The 11,925-nt window shown below is 35.1% G+C and overlaps 1 protein-coding gene across 1 annotated transcript in view; it reads right to left on the bottom strand.

The window, feature by feature from the left end:
* ICE2 (interactor of little elongation complex ELL subunit 2) overlaps positions 1–11,925 on the bottom strand; it is a 20,842-nt gene continuing 8,917 nt past the window's right edge. Inside the window, exons 7-12 of the mRNA XM_026856018.1 lie at positions 11,653–11,812; positions 9,493–9,677; positions 8,051–9,005; positions 5,858–6,036; positions 4,291–4,424; positions 1–1,050 (exon numbers count right to left, since the gene is read on the bottom strand). Coding sequence (XP_026711819.1) covers positions 969–1,050; positions 4,291–4,424; positions 5,858–6,036; positions 8,051–9,005; positions 9,493–9,677; positions 11,653–11,812 — 1,695 coding nt within the window. The 3' untranslated portion in view covers positions 1–968. The remainder of the gene's footprint in view (positions 1,051–4,290; positions 4,425–5,857; positions 6,037–8,050; positions 9,006–9,492; positions 9,678–11,652; positions 11,813–11,925) is intronic.

Raw genomic sequence — 11,925 nt, 5'->3', positions numbered from 1 at the left:
AATTTATATTACTGTATCTTGTATTTGATAAGTGACTGAAAACACTTAACATTCAGTAAGGTACCCATACAGTAAGTACTTCTTTCCAACCCATTTTTCAAATAATCTTTAAATAAAGGCCAGTATTATCCTATTCAAGTGAGGGTAAACTATTCCTTTTGCAGTATGTTTTGCTTAGAGACTTAATGCAAATAAGTGACTAATGGCTGGGGTAAAACGTTCCCATTTATCAACAAAGCTTATCACAACTTTATTTACTGCTTAGATCAAGTATCTTATTTGGGAAACATGCCACAGAGATTACTCTCCTTGCAGATGCAGGATTTCCTATCTGAGTAGCAAGGGAACTTAAATCAACAACCAAGCAAGGTGCTCTACTAGCAATAGGAAGACAGCAGTTTCAAGTTTGTTTGATGATAGTATCTTTGCTTTCGTGCAAATAATCATTATCTTCTTTGACAACATGTGAAATAAAAAAATTCTAATTTATATGACACCTTGCAATTTCTGCAGGAGACCACAGTTACACTTCTGTTTTCTTTCTCATCTGCTGAGCTGGCAGCACTGCTGAGTCACTGCGTGGAGCTATGAGATTCCTCCCTCGGCCTCACAGAACAATACAATACTGAAGAACAATGTCAGACAATTAGGGGGCACAGACCAAGGTCCAAAGAACATTCCACCAATACTTATTTGGCAATACAAGAGATCGTTGAGACAGTGAATTAACTTTTTTCAAGATCCAGGAACTCCTAAGCAATTCAACACTGAGGTCTACTACATGCTCAGAACTTCAATTTTAGAGGTTTCACTTAAGATCTATGCAGTCTCAGAACTGTCTGAGCAAGAATACAAGTTGTAGATACTGTGTCAGTAATGGTAAGATCACAGTTTTCAAACAGTTGTTCCATACTTTCACACTCATACTGGGGGGAGAATTTAGAAAGAGCAGTAAGTCTATGGCTCTACTATGGTTGATTTAAAAATTCCTTTATTTTAAGACATGACATTTCACTTAATAGCATGATCTGAGAAGTCAAGTCTGTCTGTCTGCTTACACCAAACATATGCTAGCAGTAGTCCTACTTTGAGGAATCATTTTAATGAAAAAGAATGAGATATTCACTGCATTTTAAGTTGTCCATAATACAGGTATATTATCACCATTAGAGAATTGTCCCTGGAGTTTCAGGACAAAGCTTTCTGTTGCAAAGAGCCCCCTAACTACAACAGGACACTTGTAACATTGTATTTTTCACAGCTCCCCAGAAATACAAACTGAAAGGTAGAATTCCACAGCTACCTAGCAGTATTTCATGACAGCAGAAAGAATCCCTAAATAGAATATGCTAAAAATTTCCTATTAAAAGCTGCGCTAGATGCTCTTTCATAAAATGGATCATTTACTTCCACATACGTCTTTTTACCTACCTCTATTAGAAACTGCATGATGGTACCAAAAATCTGCAGTCTTTAATTTGCCTACCTGAATAAATCACGTATTTTGTCAGCATCTACAGTTGGTGACATGCTGAGAGTCCAGCTCCGTATCTGTAGCAGATTTTTTTTTTTTTTCTCAATAGCAGTGGGAGGGGGCCTGCCGCACATGCTGGGAGTACTCCTTTACTGTGCAGGACAGTGACAACCCACAGTAATCCTGTGCTTCCTCAGACCCCAGGGTTTGCTGCTGGAAGAAGCACATCCAAGAGCTGACAAATAAACATCACTGCAATAAAGTGTTTCTCAGTCCCAACAACTTTTTTTTCCCCAAGCACAGGAACAGAGAGAGTGTGTTAGAGGCCAGGCCATGGAAGCCTGCCAGCCTAGGGCTCCGTGCCCATCTCACAGCTAGCAGGTATCTACGGAGACACCGAGGAGCCTCCCTATCAGAAGGGGATGGCTCTTTGTGCCAGAAACACTCCTGCAGCACGCAGCCTTCTCTCCTACACTCCCGAGAGCCTCTATAAAACGGGGTGTTGGCTGTCTGTCTGCAAACTTCTGCATGCAAGTCATACGTTAAGTTTCCTGTAACTGATGGGAGATTAGATAGACACGCATTCTTTCAGTTTGTTCACTCTCTAAGCAGATGAGCCCTCTCTCCATAGCTTCCCTATTTCGTCACGCTGCTTGCGACTCTGGAAAAGTTAGTAAAATGTTGGTAAAAATTTTCTACAGTGGCCTAAATTTCAGTGCAATTCAGTATACTGTCCTGCTTGTTAAAAAAGTTTCAGTACTGTATGTTAAGGTATGATTAGAAATGGGGAACTGTGTGCGTAATTATCTGTGAGGATTTTTTTTTAGAGAAAGGAAAAACCACAGCAAATACTGCTTTTAAATTTAAAATTAGAAATATAATTTCCATTAAGTATGGACAGTAGACAAAGACAGAGGCACTCAGCAAAACTATCACCTCAAATTCATTAAATTTCACATGAACCTTGTAATTCCATGGTAAGATGCAAAGTTCATACATAAAAATTAGACAAGAGAGAACTCAGCATTTCTAAACTACTGCCCTGATACGAGCTATCAACAGCAAAAGTGTAATTCAGTGCACAAGTGGAAAGGTTAGGCAACCACAGGCCACAACTGCTGCCATAACAACCAGAAAAACAGAGAATTTTTTCTAGAACAAAAAAGTGAGGCAGTCACCACTACAGAACATTCATTCACTGTACAAACATGATTATCCTCACTCCACAGCAAGTGCCAAACATTCTAAAATGCATTTTGACTAACTATTTTGTTGCATATTTTTCCTTTTAAAAACCTTATTAATGACAAGATAATTGGTATCAGAAAGTTTTCCGTATATTAAAAGTGTTGTTAAACATCCACATTGTTAATCTGTCCACATTCTTTATACATATCATTTTCATTTCTCTACAGAACATATGTATCCTAACTTCAAAATTTTCCTGACGTTTAAAATGTCATTGTATAAACATGAATACAGCATTTTCTACAAGGCATTTGTTAGTGAAACCCTCCTTATAATGCTGCATTCCTTGTGTGCCTGGTTTCTGTGATTTGTGGATAAACTGCTTTTACAAGTAAGATATGCTTTTGCTAACATTTCCCTGCTTCTTATCCCTGCTTTATTGTCATTTTATTTTCTCTGCTCTGAATAACAGCTGTCATCTCTTATACATGAGATCTGTAGTTTCCTGCTTCGTTCTCACTGAATGTGTGTTACTTCTCATTCACAGACTCTGTGATATTATCTCCTGTTTCCATCTCCTGCATGATACAGGACAAGGAGTACCAAGATCATCCCTTTGACAGGAATGTTTCAAGTCATATCATGTATTAGGAAATCGAATTTCATGGATCAGTTAGATATGGACAATGGAAAACCTGGAAAATGGGTTTGTTTAACTAAGATCATCCAGTGTTCAGAACTCCCGAGGAATATCACAGCTATGGAAAGAAGTTTTCAATAAGATTATGCTATGTAATTTAGTTGTTCTTGTTAGAAATTTCATTCTGCAAAGTCAGAAAATTATGTCCAGTACCTCAGATATGAGACATATGTACACTGCTTTAAAAGCAAGTAATTTCTCTTATTTCTGAATGACAGAACTTGGTCTAGCCCTGTCTTGCTTGGTTTTCCTCATTCTCTTGTATCTTATCTATCTACATGTTATCAGTGTAGAAAGATGAAGATTATTGCCCGTTTTCAGAAAAAAACAAGACACTTGACCTTTTCCCATACTGCAAGTTCAAAGGCCAAGGAATCAGTATCCTCTGAGTCACATACTTGATGGTCTTTTTTGTCTTCTACTTTGCTATGTAATAACAAGTGTTATTAAAATTATTTCACAAAACAGTAAGATATATTTATAGGTCATATTTCATCAAGAAATACTTTTACCAATCCTGCAGTAATTCATGTTGTATATGACTCATTAAAGAAACAAACAAAAAACCACCCCAAACACCTCCCCCCAAAAAAACAAAGTTACTTTAAGTCATGAAGATGAGTAATTTCAGAGAACTAAATTCACACTTAGAGATACGTTTGTCTTCGAAAGACAAATAAATGCAGTTCTTGAAAACAAAGATTACTGGATGATATTAATCTAAAACTAAAGTTGAAATACCCTCATTCACCATCCAGCAGAAATTTTAGACAAAGTGCTTATAAAAGTGAGTACAAAGTGATAAAAGAGAAAACCAAAATTAGAAAGTTAAAATAAGAATGGACACACGGAATACAGCCTTAACTTTTCTGTTATTATATGAAAATTCAGATGTACATGTTTCTTAAGCAAAAATCACCACACTAACTTACCAATATAAAATAAGCATTCAGAATGCAACATGCTCTCTGTCCACAACTGACATACTTCACTTTCTGTAAGAGCTTCAACACCGTAATAGGCTTGGTATTCTAGTTTTGGCAACAGAAATATTGGAATAAGCTGTAAAAGTGAAGAAACAAGAAAAATCACCACTCACTGTCCAAAAAGATGTCCACAACTGAACTACATTTTGCAAGTGATAATCATCACAGTATTTCACTACAGCTCAAGCAAGAAAAACATTTCACAGATTTTGTGTGATGACTCACATTCCACAAAACCCACATTACAAACTTCGGACGGCAGACTCTACACAGAGGAAGGTAAAATGCACAAAAAAAGCGCCTAGGCAAGCTTTTACAAATAATAAAGTTTTGCTGCTAATTTTCCCATGCCAACTAAACTAACTGAAGTTAGTACTTCTGTGCTCTACTGCCCTCTGCAGGAATTTAAGAAAAGAGACATTACATTTCTGATTTGTTAGTGGAATCCTACCATTTATTCCCCTTGTTAGAATCTCACTTGAAATTAGAGCCTACTGTTTGGACTCTCATTTGAAATCAGAGGTTAACTTTTCTTTGTTAACATTAACAGAGAATATATAAGCCTCTTTTCACTGACAAATCAGTTTAAATTTCAACAGCAATTTAAAAAAATAAACAGCAGTGCTCAGTTTCTGATTTACAAACTAAGCACCTATTCACAGGCATTTATAAGCAGCAGATGAACAGCAACGAGATGGTATTTCTTCAAAATAAGATTTTGAGCATGGAATCTTAGCAAGTAATCAGAATTAAAGATCTATTTCCATTTCAACAAAACAAACACCTCACAAAATGCCTGCCTACCATAATTCTGGTATTCTGGGGAGGGAGATACCACATCAAACTTGTTGAATGATTCAGAGGACTCTTGACAAAATAATAAATGACTGAGGATTCCAGCATAAGCTTTCGTTCTCATGATGTTACAAGGAATATTTGGATTACACTTGCATTTAAAGTATTTTATTCCTTAAAACCAATGATTTGCGAAGATGTATACCATAGCCTTTTCAAGCAGAATGAATAGGATCTTTTTTCATCTTTAAATGAGTTCTCTGTTGTTCATTCTATCTCATATTTCTCTGCTTAAATCAGGCATAATAGCAAGGCTGAATCCTGCTTGAAAGTATTTATGATCATGAAGATTCTCAGAGCCTTGGGCCGAAAACCTAATTACTGCATTAACTTTTAAGAATAGTTCAAACTAACATTAGTTTACATGAGTATAATTACCCATGCATATTACTGTAATGCAGTTGTAGTAAAGAATGCAGAATCACACTTACTTATCTTTTCATCAAGTAGGTTTAAAGAAATCACAAGTTATTCTTCCTTCTCCTCCTACAGCAAATATTTACAAAGACAACACACACTGCAGAGATACAATTAAATGTACTAATCGTCTGAGTGAAAACACAAATACTATGAAGGACTGGGAATCCCAGAGATACTAGTTGAGCACAACTGTTTAAAAAACCAAAACAGAACATCTAACAGCAAAATCTGGACCTTTTGAGCTTTTTTCTTCTTATGATATTGTGGCGATGACTTCACTTTTTGCACACTGCAACGCACAAGTAACAACAGATCATTCAAACTGAATAGCTTATACACAAGGTTGCCATCCTGAGGTGCTTTATACTCTGAAGGGTCTTCTTCAAGTATCTGAAGTTCATCTGGCAGCTTTCCTATAGAAAATAAATAAACCAGAAAATGACATGCGTGCACATTCTTTACCATTAAGCTAATTAGCCTTCTTCTCTTGCAGCAGGCTTAATTTTATTTATTTATTTATTTTTTAAATAGGATGTGCTTCATTTCCTAAGATTTTGGGATGAAAATGAAAATGTCTGCTGTAACTTTTTAGGAGTATATTTTCAAATATTCCCAAATATTCTATCCTAAGCATTAGATTTCTTATACAGAGCTGCGAGTCTCTATTGTACAAATGAAGTTCAAAGGCTGTTTTTAAGCCACAGTTACTCAGCACAGAGGAGACAAAAATTTTATTTACAATGAATGCCTCCTGAGAGCCACCATCTATTTATCAGTTTCTGAAATAACTCAAACCTCAGGTTTGTATGGTAGCATAAGCCTCTGTTCCAACTTGAGTTTGCTTCAATACTAGCATATTCAAAAGAAATGCTTACTAGATCTCCAAGTGCAGATTTGAGGTAGGTTAACAAACATCCCTACATCCCTTAAGAGATATTTTAACAAAACATTTAAAACAAAGAAGAATAAACTCCAACTTGTTTATTTATTGAAAATTTATCTAGTTCTGTTTTTTGTCCTGCAGGTATGTGGAAATATGTGTCAAAAATACACCTACAAATGTGTTGCTGTAGTGCTATGAATACATTAAACACTAAATTTAGAGTTTATGTGCATCTTTGAATAAATGTATACAGTGTGAGATATTATCATAAAACTGACCGGAAATAATTTTCAGGTAGTAACATATTTAACTTAGTTGGGGCTTTCTGCAAAAAAAGACATGCATAGAGGTTTATCAGCTTGCTATAGAACTTTAAATTTGTAGAATTATGCTTTCTATTCTTTCACAGTCACTTCAGCATCTTAGCAAGTTTCCCTACCTTTATTTAAAATAAATAAATTTATAATTCTATTATCAAACACCTGAATTCCACACTCTTGCTTTTTAAGAGAAGAAGAAACAGAAAGGGTACCACGCTGCTCAACCTTTCACACTGAGGGAGGAGACATAGCCTAAATACAGTTAAGTTGTTAAAAACGTTGGAAGTGATAACACAATTTCAACAAAACAGAATTAGCTGTGTTAACTGTTTCCATTACAGATTAAGTAATTAATTCAGATAAATTACTATATGATCAAAGGCACAGCTAGTCAGAAAATACCAGTGAAACAGGTTTTCCCACCAAAAAGCACTGATTCATTGGAATAAAACATCTGAGAAAAACAGTAACTGTTCTGATGCAACCTGTCTGGTTACCTGTTAATTTACCAACACAGTAAAGTGCTTCTAACTTCAGTTTTACTGAACTCGAAAGCAACTTGGACATGTGAGTAATACTTCAAAGTTCATGGTCCCTAGGATCTTCAAGACTTTTAGTTCTTGGCTGAAGTCTGGGTAACATTCAATTTCCAGCTAAATGCATGAAAACTTGGGAGAGGTGGCTTGTACTGAGTACTCATTAGTCTTCTGGAACAGATTGCTAGGAGCTAAACAGCAACTGAACTAGACATCTCAAAACTTAGCCACCCAAATTTCAAGTTTTCTTTCAAGTTTTAATTGCATAATTTGACTACACTTTTCTCCTACAGAAAATGTAAAATAATTCAATTTTTAACTGACAAGAAACTATTTCTGCAGACCAGACTACACAAATATTTGAATTTCTGAGGAAAACTCATTTCACTACCAAATGATTTATTTTCCTTGCTTATATAACAACTTTTTGTTTCTCTAAAGTAAACATCATTTTGCATTCACCTCTATAGACAAACAGCTCCTAAAATGCTCCCTTATGTGTGCAAGACAGTAATTCTCACACAGAGAAAGTATTGTTAAAAAATAAAAAATTAAGTCACATCTCTAAATAAATATAACAGAGGTACTATTAGGATGTTCTTCAGATGAAGGAGTTAAAATGTTTTTCTGTTAAATTTTACCGTAAATTTGAAGTTTTACTCCTTATACAATGCACACAATCACTTACGCTTTGGCACTCCCTGAAAAAGCCAAGTCCAGGTATTTCTAGATGAGCCGCTGGGATTTGAGGCAGGGGCTGGCGCAGTTTCTGTGCTGGAGGTCACCAATGGTTTTGGAGATTGAGGCACGTGGGCTGGCGCAGCATTAGAATTATCACAGCTCACCACTGGCTGCTCATGAGCTTTTTGGGAAGGTGACTTGAGAAGTTCAGTTTGCATTTTCAAAATCTGTCCCACAGGATCAAATTCTTTGGACAACTTTCTTGTAGGCTTTCTGGAGGCATTTTTCCCCTGATCCATGATACCTGAGCAATCAGTCATGCTTGCTAATGGAATCGGTGGGGGGGAAGGTGATTTGGCAGTCTCTGTTGAGGTATGAGAAACAGTGTCTGGTATAGGTGTTTTGCAACAACTGGTGTTTTTACATTCTGTATCAATTATCAAACGCTCTTCATCCGTGTCACTACTGCATAAAGAAGCATAAGTCTCATTTTTTTCTGCAGCACCAGACTCTTTCTTGTGACTAACAGCATTAGACAGAGTATTTAATTTTGTTTCATTGTCCAATACTTTGGTCATGACATGACGTGCTTTGTTCAGTCCTACTTCCTCCAAATTCAAGTTTTTATGAGATGAATCTTCTTCAGGGCTGAAGCACAGGATGCCATCTGATGATGGAAGCTGTACGCTGGCACATGCCAAAACTCCTTGCTCAGAAATGGTGACTTTCCCTTCTTCATCTCCACTGTTTATGGTGGATATATTTTTTTTCACTATTTTTAGGTCATGTGATAAAACTTTAGCAGTGTTACTAACTGTCGGAAAAGTACTTTCCACTTTAGAAGTTCTTGAGATCTTAACAGTTGCTCCAAAAGTTTCCAGTTCTGTAACATCATCATCAAAGTCCATCCCTGTGTCATCTGGAAGAGGAATCTTCCTGTACTGGTATGTATCAGAAGGCATCTTAACACAGAGGAGAAAAAATAATAACATTAAAAATAAATAAGTAAACCAGACCAAGAAATAGAATGTTTTAATCACAAACACTGTCAAATTGAAAACATGAAAAGTGTTCTACTATCCATATTTTGACTGTTGGGAGAGAGGGGCAGTAACTGAAAGAAAATATTCCTGTGTTTAATGTGGAATATCTTAAATCTTAGGAGCTAAAAGGCCTTTCAAAAGAGAAGTTCATAGAACTTTTGCCACTTAAATAAGCTGATCAAAATACATTTTAATGAAGTAAACATTAATGCTGAGATGCCAATGTAATAGAAGCAATTAAAGGAACTAGACAGACAATTTAAAACATAGGGTCTGTAACTCAGCAGTAGAAAAACTAACAACAGAAAACCTAAATTCTCCTTCATTATCATGGAACAAGTAATTTAGGAATTATAACATAGGTTTTTGGTTTAGTTTGTTTTTAAGAAGAAGTAAAGCTACATACATCCCACTGAAACAAATGGTCCTCAGCTGGTTTGTCCATCAATACGTGAGAAATGGAAACATAAGACTTCTTAGTTGCTAGGAAGTCCATTGGAATTTCATGGAAGATTTGGTTCCTCTCTCTTACTGTCATTTCCTTTCTCAGCAGAGGTGAATCAACATAAACCACTTTAGTTGGTTTGCTACCTTTTCAAGAATGGAAAGAGACTGAGTACATACTAAATGAAATGAAAAAAGATTCTGGTATAATTTAAGTAAGAAACCTTTCAACTATGGTCAAATCCATTCCACATTCACACTAGAAGAAATAAAAAATATCCTCTCATTCATTAACAACAGAAAATAAAACTATGTTCAGATACAGTGTGAATTATTAGGATCCTGCAGCAGCAGGATCCTACATGCTAGATTAACAGTAATAATATTTTAAATGCAGTTCTAAATAGTGAATTTGTAAAATAATTTAGGATTCATCATTGCTTATACTGCATTCTATCATCAAATGTATTCTGCTTTTCAAAAAGATTTTATTTTCTTCCTTTGATGAACCTGAAATTTTTATAATTTCTTTATAAATTATCATCACCCAAAACTGATGGCTGCAGTCTATATTTCTTCCCTGTGTCCAGGGTCTGCGCCCCACTCTTTTTTTACACCTTAAAATGCTTACATATGAATCACTCACAGACTCATCCAAAAATAACAGCGATACCCTGCCCAATATTATACAGTAAGCAAAGGCACATGGAATATGCCTTAGGAAAAAAAAAAATAAATATCTGTGAATCTGTGAAAAAAATCTAATTAATGCAAGAGGTGGGTTACAGGGAAGATGGAAAAGGAAGGAGAGGAGGAGCCCTTTAAGAAACACTATATATTGTTAACATTCTGAATGCCCTTTAGGTGTTAACTTTGGATCTAAAAATTAAGTTTAAAAAGTGTAAAGCTGATATGAACTGAGTCAGGCTATCGTTAAAGTAATTTAATTTCATGTAAGCAAGTGCAAAATTTGTAAGATTTGTGGATATTTGACAGCTTATTTACTACTATTCAGAAGTCTGCTATGCACACAATATGGACATTCTAAGACAACCACCATTATAAATATTCATAATGAAAAAACCCTACCGTATTTAAAAAAAAAATCAAAAAGGTTAACGAGAGGAAATCTATATTCAGATTACCGATGGAGTGCTTGATAACTAAAGTATAGCATTCAGATGAGTTAATCAGTTTATTTAAAACATTTTTTGTTGCAATTGGGAAAAGTGATCTCCACGGACATTCATTATTTATTCATTATTCTATGATGTCAATAGGTCCTTTTAATTCCATAAAAATGTTTGCTCTTTGTTTTTCATAAAACTTCAGAATTTATTTCTTAGCTTATTGAAATCAGTTCACTTGATAATTTTAAGAGCTTCATGCAGTTGGTTTCTTTCCAAGGAGCAGAGCTTACAGTTTTGAAAAGCAAAAGGACATTTAATGTTTTTGGTTTCTTTTTTTTCCCCCAAGTGGAAAATAGCTGTACGTCCAAAGTCAATGTTAATGGTGATACCTCTAGAGGCTGTTACTATTCTCAGTAACAAGGTGGAACAAGGTGTAGAAAACTATGAAATGACCTTGCTATCAGCTTTTCTCTGTGAAAGCAGAGGACAAACTATAGCAATGGATTTTTAAAAATTATTTTTTAAAAATGTTTGATTAAATAAATATCTTTCTTTATAACACAAAAGTCTCTGACTCCTTACCAGATGACAGCTGAAACTATTAACTTCAGATTTTTGCTCTTTAAGATGTGTCAACTAAGTAAGTTAAATTTTACTATTTGTTTGATTACTTAAATTAAAAACATGGAAGCACTTAAGAGAAACTATTTTCTTATAGCTGCATCTAGAATTCCTCTTCTTCAGAAAAGGTAAAAATCTGAGCCTATAATTACAATTATAATTTAATTAACCTTATCTTTTTTGTTTTAAAATAAAAGCAAAATTAAACTATTGTACTGATGTGCAAACTAAACCAGACTGCCTTCTACCTTCCCACAGTTGGGTTTACTGGATTTTCTAATCTCCTGTTCTTCTGTATGCTTGAAACAGATTATGAGAAAATAGGTCTTCATGGACAAAAATGTACTTTTTCTAACAAAAACATACTATACCTGCAACAGGAATCATTTTAATGCAAACTGGAATTTCCCATTGTTCCTTGTAGTTTAGTCCATGATTATTCAGTAAAGTAAATAATGACTGATTACTTAAAACAACTTGTGGACAGTATTTCAAAGCAAGTTTTTCTGCATTTGAATCCGAACTAATATCCTAAACAGAAAATAGTTAAATTAGTTTAAGAAATACACACCTAAGTTTAAATTTGTAAGAAAAAACACGAACAAACATGGATTAACTGCTCTGCCCCCGCCCCCGCCCCCACC

This window comes from Athene cunicularia (genome assembly GCF_003259725.1).
Source record: "Athene cunicularia isolate RWA chromosome 10 unlocalized genomic scaffold, athCun1 chr10_part1, whole genome shotgun sequence".
Taxonomy (NCBI): Eukaryota; Metazoa; Chordata; class Aves; order Strigiformes; family Strigidae; genus Athene; species Athene cunicularia.
This window is presented reverse-complemented; position numbering and strand designations above follow the sequence as displayed.